Source organism: Anopheles coustani, chromosome 2 (assembly GCF_943734705.1).
Source record: "Anopheles coustani chromosome 2, idAnoCousDA_361_x.2, whole genome shotgun sequence".
Lineage (NCBI taxonomy): Eukaryota > Metazoa > Arthropoda > Insecta > Diptera > Culicidae > Anopheles > Anopheles coustani.
In genome coordinates this window covers 1,995,084-2,022,300 of record NC_071289.1, presented here as the reverse complement: position 1 = coordinate 2,022,300, position 27,217 = coordinate 1,995,084, and the positions used below count along the sequence as shown (strand labels likewise).

General features: G+C 44.4%; 2 protein-coding genes across 4 annotated transcripts in view; both read left to right on the top strand.

Moving 5' to 3' along the window:
• The window catches only part of LOC131267075 (CUGBP Elav-like family member 2), a 114,411-nt gene extending 96,791 nt beyond the window's left edge, over positions 1 to 17,620 (top strand). Inside the window, exons 5-10 of one of the 3 annotated variants that reach the window (XM_058269832.1) lie at positions 3,099 to 3,277; positions 8,880 to 9,198; positions 10,852 to 11,028; positions 12,684 to 12,713; positions 14,776 to 14,931; positions 15,151 to 17,620. In XM_058269832.1, the coding sequence (XP_058125815.1) occupies positions 3,099 to 3,277; positions 8,880 to 9,198; positions 10,852 to 11,028; positions 12,684 to 12,713; positions 14,776 to 14,931; positions 15,151 to 15,422 (1,133 nt within the window). In that variant the 3' untranslated portion in view covers positions 15,423 to 17,620. The remainder of the gene's footprint in view (positions 1 to 3,098; positions 3,278 to 8,879; positions 9,199 to 10,851; positions 11,029 to 12,683; positions 12,714 to 14,775; positions 14,932 to 15,150) is intronic. The other 2 variants (XM_058269834.1, XM_058269833.1) reach the window with 2 other exon arrangements.
• Positions 17,621 to 24,815: 7,195 nt separating this feature from the next.
• LOC131267069 (uncharacterized) lies at positions 24,816 to 27,166 on the top strand. Its single transcript, XM_058269825.1, has 3 exons — positions 24,816 to 24,952; positions 25,029 to 25,098; positions 25,164 to 27,166. Exons 1-3 carry the CDS (start codon positions 24,927 to 24,929, stop codon positions 27,021 to 27,023), a joined length of 1,956 nt encoding a protein of 651 aa, XP_058125808.1. The 5' UTR covers positions 24,816 to 24,926; the 3' UTR covers positions 27,024 to 27,166.
• The last annotated feature ends 51 nt before the right edge of the window (positions 27,167 to 27,217 follow it).

Below are 27,217 nucleotides of genomic sequence, written 5' to 3'. Positions count from 1 at the left end.
TGTGTGTGCAGTGGAAGAAGCTCTAACCCGATCCAAACCTCAGCCAAACACAATGGTGCGGGCTTGTACGGTGTGTTCTGTAATAAGTGTAAAAACAGAAAACCCCGGTACAATCCGTACCCTCTCTCAACGGGGACTCGGGGGGGGGGGGGGGGGGGGGGGGAGGAGGTGTATTAGTCCGCATTATTCATCCGTAAAGCATCGCCGACGGAAAAAAACGAACGAAGAACTGCTTTCCGACATCAGTTCTATTCATTATTCTTCCACGAAAGAAAGGAGAAGATTTTCAATGGCTTTGGCAGCCAACCATTCGAGGCCTTTCCGGGCTTACCATTATCCTGGAAAATGCAAGGTTCAATGAACAGCAGTCCAGAGTCGTTCTTCAGAGATTCGTCTTGCAATGGAAAAAAAGGCAATAACCTCGTGCGATTTGCGTTGTTACTGAGGGTAAAGATGAACGAGAATTTGCTTGCTTGGGAGCGTGAAATCCTTATAGCACTTTTCTGTCGACCAATGAACAAGTTTAATGTGAAGTACAGTGTGTCTCGTGGATGAGTTTAAGGAAGAACAAGACTTACCTACACACAGGCTTTTTGGATTCAACAATGAATGTATTGGATTAACATCCGACCTGTGGCTTTCTGGATTCCTATTGGAGATTGTCTAGAATAGGATTTCAAAATATCACAGGCCAAATTTCTGTAAACCACGCTACAAAATTAAACTTCCTTATGTACTATGAGACACAGTAGGACTATCCAAAATAATGTACAAGTTTGTCTCATGAAGTGAACTTTCTTACGCGATGTCTAAATTCGCAGCACAATGGGTGAATCGTAATTGTATCGATATCCTTTTGCCTGGCAAAGCCTTCGACAAACCTTTATACCTGACCTCTTTACAAAGCCCTAACAATAACTGCTCATTTTCTGTTCCAAAATGTCAGTCTTCGCCTTAAGCGGATTATCATCCCAGCGGAAGCGGGGCCAGATCACAGGACCACCATTTTTACCAGATTGCTCAACATGTTTCATTAACAACTTCACTCCAGCAGAGGAAAGCTGGCAAAAAACATCCAATGGCCTGTGTCCTGGCCGGTCTTCGAACCCACTGAGAATATGAATATCGTTCACGTTCGTTTTGTGTTTCGTTCCTTATTTTACTCGATCATCCTCAAGGTGTGTGCCGCCACCTTAAGCGGGTAAGATTAAATTGAAACCGGGTGCCTCCCGCCCGGAAGGTGACATAATCTGCTCGGCCGAAGTCGCAGACTGCTGCCACCGCCACCACCGCCGCCACATGGAAATTTGCCCCATATTTTCTATCTATTATGCTAAAATCGGCGGGTGTCCCACACGGGGCGTGCTTGCTTTTCTTTTCGCCTCTTTGGCATACATTCTTGTGCGCCTTCCCAGGTAGGGAAGTGATTTGCATAAAAGGCTCACTTTTTTCCAACTTCTTTTGCTACCTTCCGCTGGGGACGTCTTTTATTGCGTTTAAATAAAAACGCCACTACCTCCCCCCGGGGTGGGTTTGCTATCAAGTCTCCGTTTTTTTTTCGCTTCATCTAAATGCCCCCCCAAACGCTTTGGGGGCTCATTTTTCAACTGCATTGCTGCTTCTTTCGGTGCAAAATAGTGCGAGACTCGTCCGCTTGAAGTGCATCCAGACTAGCGATAAGGAAAAACTGTGTGTGTGTATGTGCTCTCCTGGTGTGGAAACTAGGTTCATAATTTATCCGAAAAGCGCTACCTTTAGCTAAACAAACAACAGCTTGTGCGGTATAATTTAGCCATTATGGGATTTATTGTACTTGGTCGTTGGAATTAGGAAGAAGGAGGGATTTTTCCGGAGTTGGAAATTTCTTTCCTACAAAGAGGTACTCATCTCATCTCACCTCGTCCAATCTTGATGATATTGGTTGTATACTTTCACCTAGTCCAGGGACAGTGGAGTCTTGATCATGACGATGACACCGATGAGGGTAAAGTACTTTCATCAAACTCCCAGCTATCCCAGCTTAACGTGTACGGGACTGGAAAATCCCGTATCTTGCGATTGCCACACACCCGCTGCAAAGAAAGCAGGCTTAAACTTTACGCCCGATAAACCAATTCGCGCCGAGTGAAGGAAGAAATAAATTAGCATAAAAACAACGCGAATCAAATGAAGTGTGCCTTTTGCTTACGGTTTCGGGGTGGTGGTGGTGTGGAAAGTGTTTTTCCTTTCTTTTATCCCCGCTTTTCATCTACATTTAGATTAGAACCGATAACACTGGGTACGTCGAGAGTGGTGTGAAGGAAAATTTCCTAAAGACAGACCTCGGGAAACGATGGCACTACGTTTATTTTTTCCATCGATTCCTTCGAAAGGACAATTGTGCTGGAATGGAGGAAGCAAATTTACCAAAACATCTGGCATTCCCGGAGCTCCAGATCTTCGTCTCCAAATGTTTGTTTCTGTTCCTTCCTTTCTTCGGGAACATTTTGGGTGACAAAAGAGAAAGACTCCTTGCGTGAAGTGAAGTGTTTCGAGCGGGGCCCCCGGTTTTTCGGGGTGTGATATAAATTTATAAGTGGATTTCATTAGAAATTCTTTTCTTGACGCTTCTCCCCCCACTCACCTTCGTCCCGGGGGGAAGATGAAGCAGCAGCTGGTAGGATTTTCCGGGTCGGGAGAAAAAAACCTCCCATTGTCGTCGTGCCCGGCTTGCTCTTCCGTTTCTCTTGCTTTGTTGATTGTCAACCAATGACTCGGCAAGGATTATCGGCTTCGGGGCGGAAATAAACGATCCGATAACAGCAGTGTAACATTGTGGCGCCGGATTCGGTTCCTGAAGGCGTGTGGCTTTAGCGATAGCTTAGTGACCCGGATGAGCTGACAGAGAAGAAATGTCCCTTCTTCATGCATTATAAAAATACCAGTATGGAACTTATGGGATTTTAAATTTATTCTGACTCGTAGAATTATTTCGTCACACACGAAAATTATAATATTTTCCAGTAATTCACAACTGACCATGCGCCTCCATTGGCCGCCCTCAAATTAATTGATTAACTTGACTGACTTCTCGTTTCCTTTGACTCTCTTTCTTCCAGAGCGCAAACTGTTCGTCGGTATGCTGAGCAAAAAGTATAACGAGAACGACGTTCGACAGCTGTTCTCCGGCCACGGCACCATCGAGGAGTGCACGGTGCTGCGTGACCCGTCCGGGCAGAGTAAAGGCTGTGCTTTCGTAACATTCGCAACCAAACAGGCCGCGATCGGTGCAATTAAGGTAAGCGTCAGGTGACCTCCTCCTGGAGGGTGGTGGACCTCCAGATACACCGAACCGATATCACGCCATGATTAATGGAATCGCCCTTTAGTTGGCGGCACAACGAAATGTCCTTCTGCCTTCGTTTTTCGGTAGACGAGTTTTCCTCCAGCCGTCCGTAGTTTGGGAATTAAGCTTTTTCAAATTAGCCTCACCGAAAACTTACACCATCTGTCAAACACGCAACAAACCCGGCCTCCTTTGACCTCCACACTGCTACAAATTGCGGTCAGGACATCGCCACCTCTCGATGGCGTTTGCTGAATAAATAAATCATTTTTGTATTTGCAACCATAAAACACTTCACTTTTCTATGGTAGTGGTGGTGTGCGCGGTTTTGGGGTGTGCGTTTTCCACGCAGCGATAATATAGAGGACGCCCCCGTCGATGCATTCCGGACCCGATGACGCGCTCCCCATAAGCACACGTAGAAAGGGAAGACCAGACCTACGATGTGTTAGAAAGGGAACCTGAACCACAAACCTTCGATTTGATTTATGACTCCGAAGAAAGGGTGCTCTCCAGCCACCAGATTGTGGGAAAGGGAGGGGGGTATGAGATAAAAAATGGGTTATTTATTTATCGCTTTCAGCACCACGATCGTATGCTGCTATCGGTTGTAACATTCGTTTGCCGATGGGAAAGTGAACGGGGTTTGCAGGTGGAGCTAAATATGGCGACCAATGGTTTTCCCTCCCGCTTCCCTTATCGGTTGCTATCATTACGATCATCATCATCATCATCATCATCATGTGTGGCTGGTGGAGTGTTCCTCCGTGCGTCCATCCCCCACCTCAAACCACCCTTCCATCCATTATTTATTTCTATATCAATTTAATGAATCCTTCTGAGCGATACCTTTTTCTATTGAAGCGAGAAGGCAGGAAAGAGGCTGAGGTTGGGTGACGGTTGGCTTACCGAGTCAGTTGGTCAGTTAAAGCCCATCCGCGGTCAGCTCCTCACCATCGGAGGGGAAAGGGTTGTTGGTTTAAAGGATGGCACTGTTTTATGCATATATCAATAATATTAATTTCCCCCACGGAAGACACGTCGGTGGGAGTGCAGCGGGGGAGGAGGGGTGGAGGGGGAATGGACAAACGAATGACCCAATGCTATGCCCGCCCGCATGGTTGGGTGCATATGTTGCAATTAGTAACATAATATCATCACGTTTGATTATTGCAACGTGGTTTGAACGCTTTGAATGCACTTTTGTAATGCGGATCATTTTTCAAGCCCCGGAACAAACCGGTTCGTTCATTCGATTCATTTGAAATGGGAAAATCGGTTCCCGGAAAAATACTGGGTGATGAAACGAACCGTATAGTGACGTACTTAAATAGAAAAATATCATTTAATGATCAGCTTCCACTTCGGTCGATTGTTGTCTGTGTGTGTACGTGTGTGTGTTTTGTTTGGTGTTGGAACTTCAAACCTTCCCCCCCCCTCGGTCACGATGGTAATGGGGCGAGAAAGAGCTTCTGTGTGTGTCCCTAAGTGAAATCGAATTAATTGCTAGGTTTAATTAAATTGAAAATGTATATTCGTGGGAGTTTTTCCTGCCCATTGAATCGATTGATTGGGATTTGGATTTTCGGGGGAGGGGAAGATCGGAACCCCGGAAGTGGGGTGGGGGATGACAGAAGGCAAACAGGTACTAGTAGTAGTTACCCACGCAAACAGCACCGACAACATATCGGTTTCATATTATTTGTGTTTCGCTCGGAGAAAGGGAAAGTGTGGGGTGGGGGGTGGTGCGGGAGATGGCGTTGTCGGAAGGGGCAACAAAAGGTGCATCCTATCGGTGTGCACGGTGTGCAATTTGTTTGCCATGCACCTCGCTACTACATGCATGTTTGGGATTGCAAAATAGCGAAGAATGGAGGTGAATTGAAACGTTTTTAATGGTTCGTTATCTACCACCCCCCCCCCCCCCCCGCACCCCACCCCTCCTCTTGCTTCAAACCTGGGTCTCTTTAATCCGCACATCTCAATGACGAATGACCCATCCCCGGCCTCGACCCCCGAATGTGGGTGACGAAAGCGGGGCCGGGAGGTGTCCAGGATTTTGGTCGCATAACAAACGATTTTATGATTGATGATGTGGAATTAACGATTTTTATTATATTAATCTGTTAGTCAGTGGCGGTATGACTTATTACACAAAGATTTCAATTATTTTATTATCGTCGTCCACAGCAACAGGGTGGACCGAGGCGCGATTTATTATGATCTGGACGATATTAAATTCGTTCTGCCGACGCTTCCTGTTTGATCGTTATAAAATACAAATAAAATATTCCTTTCATGTTCGGGTAGTTATGTTGCAAACCATTACAATACCCAACTCTTTGCAAACGCTTCCAGGAACTGTAGGCAAATGTATGGCATATTATGCAAATCACGACCACCAAATATCAGCAACACAACCCTGCAACGATTGTGCTTAATACAACCTATCCTCCTATATGCTGCTCCGTCGAAGGAAAAAAGGGTCTCTCAAGTGGTTTTGCCTCATTTATCATCAAAAAAGGGTGAAAGTTTTTAGCCCTTCGCGTAGCGAGTGTGTACGGCTCGTGGCTCGTGTAAAAGTTATGCCTGCTTACGCTGAAGTTTTCCTTCCGCCGGGTTCGCGACCTTATTTTGAATGCGATTGGCAAAGTCGGCAAAAAAAAAGTACTTCATCCACTCCGTAATGTACACACTACTGCACCGGAATGGAGAGAGAAAAAAAACACGTAGCGGTACGGGGGAAGTGTTCGACTTCAAAAAGAATCTAGCGCTCACTTAAATCGAGTGGATTTTCGTGTAACGACCGGGACACACAATCGTCGTCGTCGAGCCTACCGGGAAGGATGATGGAGTAGGTTTTTCCAGGGCCCTGTAAAATAAACGGTGCCGGTGCTCACAGTTTGTGGTATGTTTTTGAGGCATGTAAAGGGTTTCCTTTTACTCGGGTTGGTAAAAAACACGATGCGCCATCCTTCCCAACTGATTATGGTGACCAGTAATCGTTCCGAGAAAATATTATCTTTTTTTATTGAGTGTTGTTTTTCATCGAACTGGTTCGAGCCGATGGCGTTTATTTTTTGTAAAAAAAGGCACGAGAAAAACTCTGCAAAGTGTTGGAAATTATAATTATTTAGCAGAAAATAATTGCACATTTATTCATGCCGCCATTTCCTCACGATAATCAGTTTTATGGAAATGTTAAGCATCGCTAGAGGTTGCTGCATTTTCCACCAACCCCCCCTCTCTCTCTCTCTGGCGCGCCATGCTGTCGGGGACTCATCATTTGCTGCTCGGTAAAATTTAATGACGCCAGGATTTGACAGGATCACTCCCGACGTCGAAATTGAACGCCATGGGTGGAAAAGACATTGGCAAAAGTTGACCCTTAGCCTGTATGTGTGTCGGTTTTATTTTTTCCCTGTCTCCAAAAAATTTCCCTCGCACCAAACCGACAACGGTCGAGAGAACGAATAACTTTCCACCATTTCCAAGCATTTTTCTTACGGTTTTGCCCTCACCATTAGTGCAGCAACATTTGCCACCGCAGCATAACGACATGCAAAACATCAATAACAATAATCATCGTTTATGTGATTGTGATGGTTGTTTGTCGATGGGTTTGTTTGGGGTGAATGTTTCCTTTCCCTGAGTTTTTGTTTTTTTTCTTTACTGCCGACGCTTTGAGGGAAAATCCACGTCGAGTTTGCAGGGACCGAAGAAAATACGGATCCGATGGTGGTGGTTTAGGTTTGGGTTTTGGCGTCGTCGTTCGTACAATGATGAAACTGACGGCGGGTAGGGGGTTTTTTTCTTCTTTCTTTTAACACTCTAGCGTCCTCTCAATACAATAGTTTGAGATACAGGACGAATGTCAACAACCACCAAAACACACAAAAAAAACCCATGGAGTCTCATTCTCAAGCAATGGCGTTCATTTCCTTTACGCGGGGATAAAAGGTGGAAAGAGAACATTGATCGTTTCCCTTTTTCTTCTGTTCTTCGCCTTATCCTTCCCTGAACCCGGAATGGCGTGTATTGTCAGCATTTACGCGACAGCCACAGTTGTTACGATTATTTTTTATGGCTTTCGGATTGACATTGGGTGATGTTGGCCAACGGATCGGGGCGGGGTAGGACGACAGGATCTGCCCTCTAGTTTGACCCCCTTGACGTCGGTGTCATACTTGTCAAAACTTACCCGCAGAAGTGGGTTCCCACAAAAAAAAACGCAGGGTGTGGTGTTATTTCCGTGGAAATGTAATTTTTATTTTTCATAAACTTATTATTATGCTCACATAAACGCGTGTTTCATGAATGTAATGATAGCACTGTTACTGTTGCCATTATATCCCTTTCGAGGCTGATTATAATGTCGAGGTAGGTTGGGAAGAAGTGGCGGGAGAAAGGAAAGCTAAATTGGCGCCCAAAGTTCTTCCCACCCTCCTCCCCCAGCGTCAGTAAGCGCTAATGAGCCCTCGTTTAACAAACGCGCCCCTCCGTTGCTGTGTGTGAGGCAAGAAGGTGTGCTTGTTGGTGGCAGGAAACATCACCGAGACGACACTTTGGGGATCATTAGAAACCGACGAACGTTCTATGTAAATTTTATGATTTTTAAGCATCATGCTCACGTAACATACACTTCCATCCGAAGACGCGTAACGAGGAGATGAGTTTTTCACCTTCTGAAAGCTTCACTGATGTGAAACACTTATCAGTTGTGCAAGAGGCGGGATGCTGTTTTCGGATTCCCCTTCTTGTAAGTTTTTCCTCTTTGAACAAATACGACTAAGCGTTTGGATAAATATTTTCAGAACACGAGTGACACGAGTATTTTATCAGAGAATGTCACCACCCTCACCGACCGTCTTGTCTTCCTCCCTATCCATCTCTGTTCGGTGCCAGTCCATGCCGGCAGATCAAGGCAAATGTGAGCGGCAAATGCCGTACCTTAATGTTGCGCCAGGGAGCGACTTACGACGGAAAAGTGACGACACGACCATTAAGAATAATTCGTCTAGAAATTAACACCCGCACATTTGGGCACCAGGTTACGAGCGCAATGTGTTATTATGTTATTGCCCCTCGAACGTCGTACGCGAAGGAGACGACGGTTTAACCTGTCGGAGACAGAGACACCCTCGGGGAAACGAAGGAAGGAAACATTTTGTGAGCGGAAGTCGTTTTCGGCGTCGTCATGCTGTGTGGTGATGCTGAAGTGAATTCCTCCCCGAGTTGGGATCCAGGAGCCATTTCATCCTTGGTTGATACATTTGGCAGGCGGTTTACTATTCAAAGAATACTCAAAGAACCAAAAGATAGCTAAAGACACGAAGGTACACACTTTTGCAAAGGTTTTATCATTTCGTGGATTGAATAAACCTTTTGCATTTCTTGTGCCAAGCGGGTCGTTCTGCTGATTCATCACCATTCCATTCGTTGCAACCGTTTTTTTCTTCTCCATCAAAACTGTTGCTTCCTACGACCTGTTCCCATTTCTTCGGTTGAACCGTTTTTATCCAATCTGTTTCCTCTGCTTTTTTTTCCTCCACAGCATCTTCATCAGAGCAAAACGATGGAAGGCTGCTCGGCGCCGCTGGTCGTGAAGTTTGCCGACACGCAGAAGGAAAAGGATGCCAAACGGATGCAACAGATGCAGTCGAATCTGTGGAACATGACCGGCATCAATCAACCGATCACGCAGTCGGTAACGCCGCTGACCGCGTCCGCCCATCCGAATCCACCGCAGCAGCAGACCCCGTTCTTGGCGGCGGATGCCATCTCCCCACCGATCACCTTGCTCCAGCAGCTGCAAGCCGTGGCGCAGCAGCAGCATCTAATGCAAGGTTCGTTTCTGGAGCACCAAGAACTCGGTATGAGCGGTAGCAGTAACGGTTAGCTTTAAGCGCTGTTGTTAATAAGAACTCGCCACACACCGCCATTCGCCAAGCAGATGGAACATGAATCGCTATAAATCGTCTAGACACGACAGGAGAAAATAACTTCTCCCGACCCTCCGGACAACTAGTTAATCAAACAAATCAGGCTCGCTTAATCGATTTAAGCCATAAAACGACACTCTAATACACACCGACCGTACTACGGTTGTACTCCGGACACCGTCCTAATGGATCGCTGGAAGGCATGCTCGGTTACATAATTACCTGTTTCTAAATTCCTTTCATCCGTAATTCTGTGCCGCGTGTTCATGCGATGTTCCCGCTACCGAGCGGACGACAATGTGAATCGCTTCTGCCCACCGCCCGCTTTTGCTGCATCGTTCTCTATTCCTTCTGCTGCTCCCACCGGAAGTGGCAAAATTTTATCGTTAGCCAACGAAACCGAATCTTTAACCCCCCTCCCGAATGAAAACGTGGTCAACGCGCGCTCCAATGAGACCCCTTTATTCGCTTACATTCCATGTCGGCCAACGAGTGAGAGAGCGCTAGTTGCCCTTGCCGCTTTCGATTTATTTTTAATCAGAATGTACTCTGGCAATGTCCACCTTTGCAGGAGACCGGTCGGTACCGTTGTACGACGGTCCCTGTGACAACGACACGCAAACGCGCCCCGGTGAGAAGAATAACGAGCATTGAAACCCTTGGGTGATGGTGTTGAAAAGGCGCGAAATGACGACGGTTTCGAGCGCCGTTGAACCGGTGGTTTCCGGCACACACACATTCGGGTGGCAGCACCTTCATTAAATCGTGGTGATTGCTAAAAGCTTCGCCTACTACACGGAACCCGGACTGTGTGACCACTGGGCCAGGGCACGAACAGAAACACGTCAACTTCGTCCACTCTAAATGGGAATTAGAAATGATTTAATATACCCCCGCCCACGCGGGAGAATGGCCCTCCTGTCCGAGGGTTCCCTCCGGATTAAACCCAACCGTCGACGGCCAATTGTGATCGTAAAAGGGAAGAATCCCAAGCAATGGTTTGGGGACTTTGCCACAAGAAGGACGCTCGCTAGCAAACGAGCAGCAGCTCGATGATGTTTTTAAGGAAAATCGTGACAAAATGGTGACCGATGGCCATCAACAAACCTCCTCACACCAGTTCGGGGGCAGTTCGGAAACGTTATTCGTCTTAGTCCTTCCACGAAAACACTTTTGGTCCGTTTTAACGCTAACCAACGCCGACGTGTGCGGCGTGTTTCGTTGTTCAATGGATCATAAATAAACGAATTTAACGGACGTCACGCACGTGCACACACACGCACGCGACGCTGGTTCCTTCCCTTTTGCGAACGCGGATTTCGGCTGCTCGAGAATGATTACCGCAATGCTTAGCCCAGGTCCAGTGTCCACAAGGTGACGCTACTAAACGCAAAGAACCCTTCCCTTTTGGCGCAGGAATCGGGTCCCGATCGGTGACGAAGATGAATGGGCTTTTTGTGGGGGGAATGTCATGCCTGGTGCGTATGCCCGGATTAGCTTCTGATGGTATTTTCTCGTTCTCGTTCTCATTCTCGGAAATACTTGCCACTGCCGGCGTCGACGGCGTCCTTCCACGCACTCTAGGACTTGGTGCACAGACTGATACGAGCGCCGCTGCCGCCGCCGCAAGCCTTCTCGCCCCGCTGTCGATGCAGAACCTGGTGACGCTCGCCGCAATGACGCAGCCGTCACTGCAAACTGCGGCCGCAGCAGCTGCCCAGACACCGGCATCGGCCATCACCAATGCAGCGACATCCTTGTGTAAGTGTCATTCGCCAGCGCATGTTGTATATCTTCTTCGTCCTTTTGGTGGTTTTTTTTCAGGACACAACGTTGCTGTTAAGCAAATTCGTTCATGGGCGAAACAAGTACCTTTTCACATACAATAATTCTTCGTAAAGGTGCATTAACAACTAATGCAAGGTCGATTATTATAGCAACGCCATAAAAGATAATCCAGCATGATCCTGTCTAACGGCAAAAGAAAGATCTTTCTGTAACCGTAATTATAGGGAGAAAAAGTAACGTCTTGAAGCTGTTCACGCAAAGTTCATGAGAGTTCTTCAAAAAAGCACCGTACAACCTGCGCACTACTACTTAGCAGCGCAATGTGAGGAGATTCTCGTGGCCGAAGAATGGATATGATAATGGAAAAACTTCTTCTCCTACCTCCATGCCCCATTACCTGTCGCCCTTCCGAGGGGACATGCAGAATACGACCTCTCAGAACAAACAAGTCTTCGGAGACGGTCAAAATAATGCTTCAAGTGCACATCACTGCAGTGAGGGGCAGCTCCCTGTTTTGTGATCCCTTTTTCATGTCCTGCACTTACTCTACCCTCCGCCCAAGAATCCGCAGTTTTATGACGAAAGCTGGCTTTTTCTCTCCCCTTCTTGAGTCGAACGTCGAGGAGGAATCCCCACGAAGCAGGCAGTTTGGTGGAATCCGGAACACGTAAAAAAGTAAAATTAATATCGAAAACCTCCGCCGCGCCAACGAGGAGGGGGGGAGCCCGCCGACCGTAACGAATCGATCGAAATGGACGAAGCCGAACGGTCGAAAGAAATCATAACAGCTACAACAATGTCCCATTAAAACAGTCGTAAAAGTTATAAAGATGAACGATTTTACTTTTATCTGTTTTATGGCTTCTTCACCTGTGCGCGCATGAATTTCGCGATTGTGGATGGCGCCACCCCCCAGGGCCATAGCCCGTCGTCTGGGGGAACGGGGGCTCTACTCCGGGAGTCATCGGGCGCTTGTTGCTTGTTGTTGCCGTAATGGAGGATAGCTATCATGCTCTGTCGTTCCATAAAAGTGCGCTCCTTGTCGAGGCAATAAACGATTTTATGATCACACCAGAATGGATTCACCAACTGTGGACCACCGCCACCCGAGCCGTGGATCTCTCGAGCTGCTGGCCAACGTTTTTAGGGGTGGTTTTGGTGTAGGTGGAATTTTTCTCTCCACCCTTGTCACCCGACCCTCTAATCGCATGAATCGTGGCCAACAATGAATGTGTTTATATTAAATTAAATTAGTGTAGATTTTTAAACTCCTGATAAATAATGCGGGAAGGACAAAATACGGGCGCGCCGTGCGTAGGTCAAGGGAGGTGGGAGGTGAAATTAATATTACCATTTTTAGCAGCTATCTTATTCTTCATATCGTAACTGAATATCAACGTTCTTCCCTTCTTTCTCTCTCTCTCTCTCCCTCTCTATCGACAACTTTACCGACGACATCGCTTTCTTTTCCATTGTGACGACATCGGCACCTCTTCCTTGAATGTTAAACGCAAACTTTACGCCCATCTCATAACACCTTCCTTTTGCGCTCATCGATCGGAAACTTGTGTGATCCCTGTTTCGTACCCAAAATCAAATATGCAAAAATAAAATCCTCCCCAAAACAGCCGGTCTGTTAGGGAAGACAGCTACGTCAGGTGAGCCCCAAGTTCTCTCTACTTCTTTCTACCTCGAATCTCCCGTTTTGTTTTTGGAATGTCAAGTTTATTTCCGTTTTCTTTCTGTTGGAATGGACTCTGAGTTGCCCCCGCTCGCCTCCCTCTGGTGAAAATGAATTAAAACCTCCCCAAAAGCCAGTGCTAAGTGTGTAAACTTATCCGTTGTTGTTTTAATTTTCCTCATTTGCCCGTTTGTGGTAGTGTGTTTATACTATTTTATTACTGCAAAATACTTCTTCGTTACGGTTTACCTTAATTCAGTAGTTCTGTTCACATCTTTTTTTTGTCATTATTTGGTATGTGCGATGTGTGTTGATGCATGTTATATTTCTATGTTCTACATATGCTTGTTTGTGCTATTTAAAACGAAAATACCACCTAAAACTGGAAATACGTATGTCGTTAAAATGATGACACAGTGCCATGGATAAAACATTCTTCAATGCGCTTACACCGTTTTAAAGGGAAAAAGTGTCAACGGTTCACAAAACATCATCGCCCCCCTTTACTTCACTGCTATTAGTCAATGGTAAATGGTCAAAAACCCCTCACCACATGTGTGAAAATTTAATTTCAGCCCCCGCTAACCCGTTTCAAAAAACGTTAAAAATTTAAAATGTTGATAATTACCCACTTTGGTCGCGTTCGCGAGCACACATCCGAGCACCGAAAGGACGGAATGAACGCGGTTACCCATTGAAAGCATTGAAGTCTGCACAGGATATGCTTCCGTACGACGCCGTGGTGCAGTTCACTACCGCGAGGACACACTCTCCGTCGACGGTGGACGAATGTAAAAACCATAACTCGATATAACCTCCCGTGGCCGCATATACACTACACGCGGAACCCTGGGACGCCACTCCCCCTCCAGCCTCGTGCCAGACGCTTTTGAATTCAAAATCGCGTAATGTATGCGTCATAACTTTGCCGACTGCATACATGGCCATGCCAACCGTGCACGGGATTTATCGTACACGGGGCCCGACGTCGGGAAACTTTGCCCCTTTTTTTATGCCAATCGCCACCGACCACATGGTATGCTTGCAGTTGATTACGTTTTGTGCGGACATACTCTCGACTCGCCGTTTGGTGCATCCTTGCTGGTTTTTTTCCATTGCATATTTTCGTTTTCCGCCTGTAGTGGGCGGTAAGAGATATGACCACTTGCTAAATGAGTGAAATAACACGCATAAAATTCATAAAAATTTAATTAGACTACCCAGCGCGATGTCGATACGCCGTATCATCTCACCATCGGTATTTCCCGACATGGCCTAGAAGTTTCTCTATTCGGTTTTGTTGCCTGTTGCATCGCGGGTTTCGAGTGAATTTACGCTCTTTAATTGATTTAACTTTTAAAAAGCGTTAAAATTTACCTTCAATTCTGCGTTAAGACTGTCCGGATCGGAGTAGAGCTCTAGGGTTTGTGATAATAAATAAGGATAACTGTACGGTAACACACACACACTCTTTGCACTACCTTTAATACAAAATAGCGTCACTATTGGTTTAATTATGCAATCTACAAGGTTTTATTGGTACAAAATAAGACGATTTTCGCACATTAATAGTTGTAATAATTATATCTCTTTGGGTTTGTCTTATCGCTAACACTGCTGTATGATAAATATATTTTCCATCAACTGAAGTGCTTTCTTAAAAAACAAACCCATTCATTTTAAATGCATGCCTATCTCCAATTCTTCCCATTGCTTCGGTTGGTTTCGTATCTAGTGCATCGAGCGGAGTTTTCCGTGTATCGTGTTGGTTCCACGTTCTGTTTGATTGCGTTTGTTGTTACACATTTCCTTCGAATACGTTTCCCAATACTAAAACCGGAAGGGATGGTCTGTTTGGTTTGGTTTTGGTTTTTAATGGCTGCGCAAAAAAAAAAGGAACCTCCCCCATATACATAATCAGCTCTCCATCATCCTCCAGTCCCCCATGCATTTGCCGAGGCCGCTTCACACACACTAATAGGCGCTGCGTTTGTTTTTCTTTTTGTGCTTGTTGTTTTCACGCGGAACCGGAACGATAGGGACCACCGGAAGTGATACAGCTAGCCTGACTTCATACGCCGCCTTACCGCAGTTTGGTTCAGCAGCAGCCACTGCAGCAGCATTCACCCCGACGCCTTTACCTACCCCGTCGATAGCGCAAGCGGTGGCTGCCGCCGCCGGAAAGCAGATTGAAGGTACGTACGTCTGTTGCCAGCTTGCCCTTGCTTTGGATGATAACAAGTTAGCTTTTTAGCGCTTGCTTTACGTTCAGCTGTTGTGGTAGTTTTTTGCCAAAACTTGAGGCAAGGGTGTGTTAGAATCGGATGCGTCTTCCAGCCTCTTTCTTATAGCTAGTTAATGCTGTGTTGTTTCACTTTATTTTCTTTACCCCGATCTAATCGGACCGGACACAGGACCGGAAGGTTGCAATCTGTTCATCTATCACCTGCCGCAGGAATTCACCGACACCGATCTGGCCTCGACGTTCATGCCGTTCGGTAACGTCGTCTCGGCGAAGGTTTTCATCGATAAGCAGACGAACCTGTCGAAGTGCTTCGGTTTCGTGTCGTTCGACAACGTCGCATCGGCTCAGGCGGCCATCCAGGCGATGCACGGTTTCCAGATCGGCACCAAGCGACTGAAGGTGCAGCTCAAGCGCTCGAAGGATGCCTCCAAACCATACTAGGATTTGGGGCAGCTGGCGGCGGCAGCGAACGCACAGCTGCTCAAGTGCTGCGCGGCTGCCGTCGCCACCGCCACTGCCACCATCATCGCACGCGCAACAATCACCGCCACCACCACCACCACCGCCCCCGACACCCGGCAAAACAACTCATCCAGTGGGAACCGCATAAGCGCATTCCCAACAAACAACCTCAAATTTACCACCAGTACCAACGGAAGATCCACGGGAGTGACTAGTGAGTCCTGAGGCAGGCAACCAGGGGGTAAGGAAGAGGACTAAGAAGCGATGGCTAATTGTGCTCAGCATATAACATCAACAACAACAACAACAACAACAGCACAACGCAACATGCAAGCCTCCCTCTAATTGATGTAGCCTCTGTGATGGCCAGCTTTTGTCGCTGTATGTCAAAGGACCGTCGAAGACTACAACTACCACCCACCACCACCGCACTCGTTATCCTTGGAAATGGTACAGGGGGAAGGGATTGTACGACCACACTCTACACTATTGTTCCCAAACATGCAACACGAACCGTACGAAAAGGCATCAACTATCCGTTTGATGCGAGCAGCTCTAGTTGTCGTTAGGTGTATTGAAAGTTCATTTCATAGGAACTTTTATTTTCTGTTTCTGTTACCACCTTTCTTACCCACTTGTACGTGTGCGTGTGTGTGAGCGTGTGTCAGCAAGCTATGTTAAGGTTAATGTCGTCGGTGTTATGATCGATCGAAACGGATCGATATCCGCTCGAAAGAGGTTGTACAGAAAAGGTTGACTTGTGACGTGACGTTGTGTTACCTTTATGTGCGTAACTGTACTATAAGTTAATGTCACAAGCAAAGCAAAAACTAGTTGAACCGGAAATCCCAGCAACCACAAACAAAAAACGCAGGTGACTACGATTGTGCGCGATCTTTTGCGATCCAATGGTGCTCGCAGTTAGATTTTGAACTGACTTTCATTGAAAATGGCCATTTACTTTTTTGTTTGATTTTTTTTTCATCTACTGTATCTAATTTTCAACTGCGTGACAGTTACTTTAGTTTGATGGATTTGTTAGTTGTGGATTTTATTATTTTGTTTCTTTCATTAATCGTTCATATTTCAATAACTTTAAGTTTGTTTTCATGTATGTAATGAATTCAATATCAATCAATCGGCTAAATACTAATTTGAATCATATGAAACGACGGTATTGATCCCTGATACTGTTTTATGTATTTTTACTTTTTTTCTTTTTCATTTTCATAAAATCAATTTGCATTCTCTTTTGCAACACACTTATTAGGCAGCTCATTTATTTAGCACAAATTGTAAACGCAGCACTATATCGTTTATCTGTTTACCTTTTAAATATAATATGTTGATTGATTTTAAGCGATTTCAACGCCGGCACGTTTGGTGCGATCATGTTAGTAGTAATAAGAATGAACTAGTCCTTGCGCAAGTTACGATGTGGACCAAGGAATACAAATTCTGCACCTGCTAAAACAATCCATGCAAGTTCCTCCCGGCTTGCATCTGAGAGTGAATTGTTTCAAAGTTTTGTTTCTCTTTCTTTTATATTACTCTATCTATTATTAAACAAATTTCTTTCGTTTATTCATATTCATAAGTACGCGCACGTAAATGAAAAATAGTTCAAAGCTAACAGAACAGATCGCCATTCGCGAGGAAGAGAGATACACTTGTTTCATGCCATGAGCTTGTAAAGCCTGACCGTGTAGCAACGCTTTTTTCCTTTCCGGTTGAATGTATCCTTTTGAATAAGGAACTATAAGAAAGTCTGGGAGGCTGTGTAATAACAGTTCTCTATTGCTGTGTGTAATACGTATCGCAAGATTGCCGTTTGTTCGATGTGTTTCCGTACTTACCGTTTTCTGTATCCCGCTGCCACGAGTTGTTTGATTTGTGTATAACAAAACTGTTGTAACTACTTGTACAATGTGGGAACCTTCTAAAAGAAAAAAAATAGATGGAAAACAACACACGCAAGAGCGCGCCTGAAGAGGAGTGATAGACGTACTAAAGAAGAACACACACGCCTGTAGGAAAGGAAAAGAAAGAAGCATATGATAAGAGAGCGATATCATATTATGTTGTGTAGCGTATATCATGTATAAGCATTATTCTTTTGTTAAATCACATCAAATGTCATTCATTTATTCTTTCGTAACATAAACTTCTGCAAAATACGTTTGATTCCAGAATCTTATTCCTCCAGCGGCGAGATGTGAAGTCCAAATTATTTTCTAAGATTCAACAAAGAGATATGTGGTGGTTCTGTGAGGAAAACATCCCCCAAAATACGCAATCCTCCTTCATTATAGCAGAATTATAATTACAGCTGGGAAGTAGCGTAATTACTCAAATTGATAGAAACGCTCACTGGCAATGAGGGTCGAAAGTTCCACAACCGCAAACACCCGGCACACCCGGTAGCCAACCCAGTTCTAGGACTAACTCCAGTCTCCGCCAGTTGTATTACCATCTGGTCGTCACTCTTTTTGAGCTCATATTTCAAAAACCCTGTGTGTGGTGTCGGTTGTGTGGTGTGAAATAACACCACCACCGGTTGCCACCGGTATTTGGGGGCGTCAACTGATCTCTGATCCGCGAACACGCCACGAGGACACATTATCCCCGGGGTTGCATCTCCAATCGAAACTATCGGGGGGACCGAAAAGGGGGTTGGACTAACTAATCAGGACCATAACACACCGGGCAGAGGGACTGCAAAGGACACTGTAATTGGAGCGCGTGTGTGGTTGTGTGTTTCGGGCTTGTGTTTGCCCGGGGAATTTCCGCATATCCGGTTGCTATCAATTTTCATTAGCGCGGTATTAGCGCTACTATGAGTAATCACGTGGTGCGATGTGGTTTTGTTTGTTGCAAGGTGCTTTTGTTGGTGCAGTTCCAGTGATAAGCAGGTCAGCAACAATCACCCCTAGGGGAGGAGGACGAGGGATCGGGTTGAAATTGGCGACGCATAAGGGCGTCGTCTTAAACATTGTTCAACGGTCAAACCACCGGTTTGTGGTAATAACGTCGACACAATGATCAAATAGCGAAGGAAATGGTCAGTGAACAAAGGTCGGTGCAGTGGACGAGGAAAGGAGATCGATTTGGGCGTTTGGTCCATGCGTCCCTGCGTGCGCTGTTGTGTCAACGGTGTGTCAAACCACCACCGCACCAGACCAAAGTTGTCCACACCAACCCAAGAGCCATACTACGTCCAAGGTGTGAATGTGAATGATAGTGCGCGATAGTTACCTCTAATTTAAACCCATTGATTATGATTAATTATTTAATTATGTAAATCCGACGAAACAGAAGTGTGCCCGCCCGCCCGAAACACACAGTAATATTCCATGCTACATGCTGATGGAAGACGAACCCAGCGGGAGGAGGAGGAGGCTGCAACCCTTGTGGGTTTTCGGCTGTCAACCCATCAATATTATTTGACTCGATCCGAAGTGGCTGATTTGGTGTTAGGTATTGGCATCAAATCCATTTCGCACCAGGCCCGGCAATGGTGGGTTGGAAATTGAACGCCCCATTTTGAATACGGATGAAACAAACTGAATATTTAAAAATAATACCTATTTGGTTTCGATTCAGGATCCCAAAAGCAAAATACACATATCCAATCGAAAGTAATTTTCTATCAATCTTGATGTTTTATTTCCAGCATATAGTAGTTTGTTTAATACATATTTTGTAGTTTCGTTTAAACATAGAACATTGAGCCATCAATATCCAAAAAACAAATAACAAAAGTAGTCAATGTCCCACTAGTGTTTTAATTTAAGTTGCGTTAATGTTTCGTAATTTTGTCGCTAACGAACACGACCTTTTCCAACACCGTCCGTGGGGGTTGCATTGGACGATACGGTTTTTTCGATAGAGCTATTTTGCTTACCAACTATTACATCGGTCCCATCCATCTGCAATTCCGAAGGAAGTTGGGAAAATGGCTGCATGTGTGTATGGAAGCGCATAAATATATCCTTGCAGCTCTACACCAATGACTGAATAATGGTAGACTGGATGAATCGATTACAAAAAAAAACCTGCCGGCAACAGCGGCAACCGTTAAATCAATTGTCCAATTGAAGGAGATGTGTCAGTTTATTGGAAAAGCGAAACACGAAACGTATGTACATGTAAAAGTAGGATAAACCAATTAAGTGCACTCGAAATGTGCACTGTCGAAAGGGACACCCAGCATGTTATGTTGTGTGTGTGTGTGTGTGCGTATGTGTGAATGGTGTATGGTGTAGACCGTTAAGAGACATAGAATTCATCTTCGTGCTCATCATACTATGTACAGTGTAAATGTGCAGTCATGTGTAAGGATTGTCTGATTCACGACGAAAACAAAAAAACGGCAGATACCAAATCTTTTGTATAATTATTAAACTCGTTCGTAAGGAATTTTCGACTTTGGTAGTGTGTGTTTGTACCGTCTCGTCGATTGTTTTGGCAGACACAAAGGTCAGCACTTCTTTGATAGCCCTGAAGAAGAAACCATCACTAGCTATTATTTGTCATCATCCTTATATTTTCTGTTTGTGTTCCGTTTCAATCAAGATACGTTTTTATGCTCTTCATTTTCACCATTACTCACATTTATATACATATTTCCCATTCACATAACGCCTGTTTTTTTTTTCTGTTCAGCATAGGTCGTAAGTTAGAAGTGCTCAGGCAAACACATCGCATAAGAACTCCCGAAATCGGGTTATCGTCATGTACCGCCGTTTGGTGCTTTAGACGGAAAAGTTAGAGAAGGGTAAGAACGCCTCATCACCAGGCAGGAACGGGGATAAACTAGTGGAAACTACTAACGCAAGGTGCAATCGCATTAAAACAGTACGAATAAGAAACAGTTCTATGCCGGTATGTTTCACGTTCGTGACGCTAACCATCGGAGCCAGGTCCACACTTTGGCTTTATGTACAATTTCGATCCTTTGGTTGAACAAAACATTTAAAAAACCAAACGCTTCTTCTTCGTGTAGCTAACATATAAACAACAGAACTGTGTCGCGCTGAACGCAAGCATGTGTTTCCCTCCCTTTGATTGGTTAGTCGTGATTGGATTTAGTGTATAAAACAAAAAAAAAGTAAACAAAGGAAAACTGTAGACTTTCCAAACAAAACAGTGAAGCCGCGACACGAGGACTTAACAAAGTCTACTGTAGAAAAAAAAGAAGAATCCGCGAGGAGAAACACTAAATGTGCCAGTTTATAGGAAAAAATAAAGCGAAAAACAGAAAATCTAAAAAAGAAGCATTCAGAAGGAGAGAAACATTTGAAGGTTGAAAGAAAGAAAACTGTAAAAGAAATCGATTTAGGTACCCCAAAGTGTAAATCAGAGTAAATAAGCGAGACGGGAGAAGGAGGAGGCAGGTTTGCAGAAAAAGAGATGTGAAAAAGTCTATTAGTAAAAAAATGGGAAGAAGAGAAGCAAAATTCGGTTTAAAAGAGATAGAAACGAGAAAAGAAGAAAAACTTAACTATATATTATATACACTAGGTACTTATATATGAATATATATTATATACAACAGAAGAGGATAATGAAATGGAAGAGGAGAAAAAGAACGAGGATGTGCACGAGAAGAGCAAAAAATGTGGAGCATAATATCTCTATTGTTTCCTTGTTAGATTATCAATCTTTTACCCTCGTTCTCGTTTTTTTCCGTACTCTTAAGGCAAACACGAAACAATCGTTTGGTGTTTCATTGAACAAACACGAAAACAGGAAAAACCGAATCTATTAATCAAAGTTTCTTTCTCCGTAGTGGTGAAATGGTTTGATTTGAAGGCTTGGATCTTTTGTACCTCTAGATTTTTAATTCATTGTTTTTGTTATCCGTCTTTCTATGCAATTTGAATGAGTTATACAACTTTAAACTTTTCCTTGGATATCCTTCGATTCCACATAAAAAAAGTGTTTCCTTTGTTTTCATATGTTGTGTGTAGTCATTCAAATTCCAATTCTTGCTTTCCCTTAACTCTAACGTCTTAGTTCGAAATCAGTAAGTAAGAAAGCGAATCAAACCATCTCAATGTTTGTCGGATCATTCTTTGCTCCCTCTTCTTGAAGTCCTTCTGTATGGTTTTATTATTTGTTTACTTTGAAATTTGATAATAAACTTTTCTTTTGCAAGAGCTCGTGAAATCACAGAATGAAAAGAATCCGTTCGTTTCTTCCGAGTTTTCATTTCAACGGGTTTGGGTTTTGGGGATACTTCCGTTTAATGCTCCCTCGTCCAGTGGAGCCATGAAAGAAAGAAGGAAACTTACCGTGTGAAACCGACGCTCATTAGAATTCTATCTCGCGTTGAATGCATTTCCTTTACGGCGCTTGTAGACCATTTCGTGTTTAACCTTGCCTCTATTTGCAGGAAGCGAGGAACGATCCGGAAAGAGCAAAGGGGCGAAAGAACCGCTGCTGGCGAGGCAATCATCGAGCTTGACAATTGTTCTAGACCACCGTTTCCGGTGTCGGTCCATTCCCTTGCTCCGATCGGATATTGAAACTATCTATTATTCTTCAATTAGCTCCAACACCAGCGTAAAAGGGCGGACCTTCACTGCCTTGACGACATCAGCCTTTGGCACTATCGTCCACCCCGAGGGAACCTAGATGGTAAGACAGACAACACCGACTCGTTGCCGAAAGGAACAGGGACAAGGATCGGCCAGTCTCAGGGAAGCATTCATTTGCATAATCACTAAATTAGTTCACCAATGGACTGTTGTTGGTTCTTCGCATTCAAAAGGATGCCCACGATGTTTGAATCTTTTGGTGACGATGACGATAACGGTGCTTTCACGATGGCACCAGCCAAGGACTCGCCGTTGGAAGAGAACGGTCTCTGCTCCTGCTCGGAATTGAAGGCATCGAATGGAACAACGCTGTCGTTCACCGTAATTGCCCTGGCCACGCCATTATTATGAGTGCTTTATTGGATCTTCGTTCTCACAAGCAAAGCCTTTCCTTAAGGTGACGAACTTTTAATTACTGTCGCCCACCTTTTCTCTTTCGTTGCGGCTATCCGGCAAGGCATCCGTCAGCAGGCCACGGGTAGAAGGACATGGCCGTCGTGATCTGCGATCTGTGAAATTTGTTTACAAGCAGCCCCAAACGTTTTAATTGTCTCGTCCTTTTTCGTCGTCCGTTTGTGGTGGTTGGTCATGTTTATTTCGCCTGGATTCAAACCAATCTACTCTGTCTGATGTGCGTGATGCAAACTTTTCACTTACAAAATTCGCCCCTAACTAAGTGTGCCGAGAGAAATGGCACACGGGGCTACTTGATGCCTTTGTTTTATCGTCTGTCATGTGAGATAATTTCAGCCATTTTGTGTTATTTTAATGATCTTCTTATTAACCAGCATCCCATTCCAGTTGCGTGACCGGGAGACTGGCGTGCTTTGTGGATGGCTTCCGGTAAGACCGGAAGTGTCTCTCGAGAGCCCGATTAGTGCGCTAACTTTCATGGTCGGTGGAGGCGTGGTGAGAACGTGAGACTTGGGTTGTCCGTATCGGGGCACGATTAATGGCCCCGGTGTTACGACGCGATACGATAAAAAAGGATCCCAGGGAAAATAAAAGGAAAAACTTTCGTTCGTGTGTTTAGCAGTGATGTTCTAGGCGAAGAAATGATACTTTCATCGAAATAAATGTTGAAAAGCTTTTAAAATAATTAATATAGGACCTGACCCGACGGATAAGCGTTAGAACACTCACTGATAACTCATTGTTATCAGCTGATATGGGTGTCTGCTATCCATCGGGATCAATTGACACGGGGTCACATTCATGTGCAGCATCCGACGATCGGACAGTTCGGCTGCGGATCGCGAGAGTATCGGGCACGGACGAGCCGCGCGTGGCGTCCGCTTACGTGCAGTGCAAGTACCGTTAAGTTTTGGGCCAAGGACCGGCCATTGTTTTAATCATACAATGTGTTCGTCTAGGGAATATAGTGTTACTGAGAATGAAAAGTTACGTGTCATAATTAAAACTAGCAGCAGACGTTCGAAAGAATATAAAAAATAATGACCCTTAGGTTTAGACAAATAATTTTTTAAAGAATTTATTGGCTTTGTCTTGTATAACAAATCATCTAAAAATGGTTGATTACTTTTTTCTCTTTCCACCGGCCACAACGAGCCATCGATTGATGGACGTGATAGGCGAATTATTGAACCACGTTGATCGCCATCGTAAACGATAGAAGCGCTTGATTCATTGTTTTTAGCCGGACTCCACAATGTAGCAGGCTCTGTCCTCTATTCGTGACCGAAGCAAGGTAGTGCGGTAGTGTTTTCCTTTGTCGTGGAGTGCTCCAGAGAATTGGGAAAAGTGGTTAGCACAATGGTGGCGTTCCGACCAAACTATCGAAGTAGGACGAGTGCGAGGTAGAAGGCTGATGATCGAATGTCGTGACGGGGAGTCATTAAGGACGATGGACACACGAAGCGCATGGGATGCAACCGAACGCAATTAATGTCGTTCCCTATTGCCTGCGTGTGCGGTCCTTGCGGGCTACTGTTTTTATCAACCGACCATTGGCTATTAGTAAGGACATCCATCGTCGGCCAAAATGAAGCACCACAGCACGTAAGCCATCGATATTTTACTCTCTTTCGCAGCAAAACTTTGCCGTAGCATCGGCGAGCCGCATCGATTCATCAACAAACGCTGCTTCCGGAATGGAGCCCGTGGAGCTAAATGCGATCGTTAAACAAAGTGAGTAATCAATAAATTTTTCATTACAAGACTCATTTCCCAGAAGTTATTGTCCCAGTGGAGAAGCATGGAATATGGGGAAAATGTATTATTGGTTTTCTCCTGTGCAACCGCGTGCGCACGGTGTAGTAAAGCAATACTATTGAGCGGTCAAATGATAAGATTTTGAAGGACTCTTTTCTTTGGGTCTGTTCTCACCGAATTAATTAATGCGTCAGTCCACAATTTGTTTAAGTATGTAAAGCCATATTATTTAATTTGTTATCAGTGATTTGGTCAAAAATAAGCCAAAAATGGTTCCGCTATTAGGAACGGTTCGTACTTGTTGCTGTACGGATCCCTAGATCTGTTGGATACTTAAAACAGTACCTGACAAAGCGGCTCAAGCAGTCGCGACATAAATTATTTGACTTTTTTTATTCGCGGGACATGTCTTTTAGTTGTTTTGTGGGGTAATATGATTTAATTTGAATTTTAAGTGCGTAATGTTTTACATGGTTCTATTATAAGGAACGGTTCGAACCTGTAGGTTCATATGCATATGGGGATCTCTAGATCTGTCAGCTGTCACTTGATCAGTCAGTTGGAGATTTGAAATCGTACCTGACCAAGCGAAGTTCGTGCATTCGCAAATTGCATTGTTTGTGTTTATAAAATCAGAAAATCACTGATTTAAAGTGTTTTGTAATTGCTTTGTGGCGTGAATGAAGACGGGTTGCATTTGTAGTGCATAATGGCAAAGAAATCGTCTCGAGTAAAGTAAGTAACGCTTCGTATACCGGAGACATGGAATTGCATTGTTGACGCTTTCTTCACGATCGTGTGTTTTATGCAGTGTCGCCGATTTGTTTCCGGATGATCAAAAACTAGTTTCGCGGAATTTGGGATGGAGAAATATAATCACCGTACGTAAAATTATCTCAGTCAAGTGGTTTGTTATGAATAAAGCATGTTTTTATACCGATTGTAGAAATATTCCTCTGCGGACAGAAACACAGATGAAACAGGCTTCATGGTACCTGACGCGCTGAAGATCTGGCAAAAGATTGATCATGATGAAGACACCTCATCCGCCTCCGACGTTCAGGAGGACGATGACGCAGGAAGCGACTCATCCTATGATTATAAGGATGTGCAAAAGCAGCTCAGTGTGGTTAAGAAGGAACGCAGTAAAAAGTGGCAAATGAATGGCCTAAGCAAAATTTTAAACGATGTCCATTTTAAGCTGGATACGGATGTTGTGAATGACTGGTTAAGTAAAAACATGCATAGCAGCAACAAGCAGGTGGTGGTAGGCCGAGAGTCACAAATTACGACACAGGAAGGCGACTCGACGATAAACTTATCCTGTGCATCTAACCTGACCATTGTAAACGGCGTCGACCAGAATGGTATTTTATCTGAGAACAGGTCCAACTATGAGATGTCGAGTGGCAACAAAAAGATTATTGTGCATCAGGTCGAAAAAACTATATTGACCACGGTAACCGAAATCACTACGGAAGGATATGGAAGTGCACACCATGGGCTGTCTTTTGGTTCGTTCCCAGGATTCAATGTGCCACCGTTGCCATTGTTTCAATGTGTCCAGGGGTTTAAAATACCAAATCCAATCGACCAACACCGGTTCTTAAATATCAATTTGCCGGCGCTTAAGGATTCAGCTTGTCACAAAAAGAACGAGAACATGAATGCTAAACGTGATAAAGAAAACGTCTCCCAAGAACACAAGTGTATTCAACGTAAATCTTCCCGTGTATTGCAAAAAGAAAGACAAAAGAAGGCTCCTAAAACAAATGTTAAGGAATCGGCTTGTCGGAATAATGGAAAGAAACAACACCAGCGAAAGAAGTCCTGTTCCGATGATGAAGAAGACTCGTTCGTATCGAGTTATGGTAGAACGTCGGATAAAAGACCACCATTACGACGAGGTACACGGCGAATCATTGAAGACAGTGTTAGTTCCAGTGACGATGAAGAAACACTCCAATCGAAACAAAAACAAATAATTGAAAAATCTATTCGGCAGGCCAATGAGCATACGGAAGCGAAAAAAACTGGCAAAGTCGATGCTAGCCTTTGCTCGCAGCAACAAGTAAAAGCTCTCGATATCCCATTTTCTGCAACTGCGAACAACAAAGCATCAGCTAATGACGTCAAACGAGATGCTGAATTTAGCATAATTATTAGCTCGAGCAACGATGAAAGTGTTGAACCAGCACCGAAGCAAAAGAATATTTCCGCGCATTGTAAGCCTGTTAACCCGGATAATAAATTAACCAAACTCACGAACTCGAGCAGCACGAAACCGGTGACAAATATCGCTAAACCATCAACTCAACAACAAACCATAAGCACAGCTCCATCGAATGCGTCGGACGGTAAACCAAAAGAACAGAAGCCAAATAAGCTTCCCGTGGAGGACATCGTTAGAGATTCTAACACAACGCCTGAACCTATGAAGGCTCAAAAATATTGCATGCCAGAATATTATCAGAAGCAGCTTTCCAAAGATGGACGGTGTGGCTATAAGATTGAGGGAATTGTCATTTATAAACCCAAAAACATTCCAGCCTCAGCAATGGAAGTTCCCTCGGTGGGAGGAGAGAAAATAGTAGTTACTGAACGGGATCTGGATTTAAGTGCCGTATGTGAAACTAGAAGGCACAACTTTACTGGCTTTAGAAAACATATTAATCGCAGCTCGACGCTGGTCTACTACATGACCGATTCCGAAGTTGAAACAGACGACGACGATGACGATCCGATAAGTAACTTTCATCCACTGGTTGTGTATGAATTTAAGCATTTCCCTGAAAACCCAAGGTAGACGAGAACTAGTGCAAACGAATGGACGGGAGCAATATTTTGGAAATGTTTTATTTTTAATCTGTTCAAAAACTCCTTAAAAGAGTTGAATTATCTGTAAAGTATACTGCAACGTATAAATAGATAGACGTTTTATTGTTCTGACATATTCGAATTGGTATTTGTTCATAAACACTTCTTGACTTCGTGTTTGCT

Bases quoted from the DNA above. Each gene is read 5' to 3' on its own strand.
- LOC131267069 (XM_058269825.1), top strand. From the start codon at position 24,927: ATGGCAAAGAAATCGTCTCGAGTAAA. The intron at 24,953-25,028 runs GTAAGTAACGCT...TGTTTTATGCAG, and splicing joins AAGAAATCGTCTCGAGTAAA to TGTCGCCGATTTGTTTCCGG. The intron at 25,099-25,163 runs GTACGTAAAATT...TACCGATTGTAG, and splicing joins GATGGAGAAATATAATCACC to AAATATTCCTCTGCGGACAG.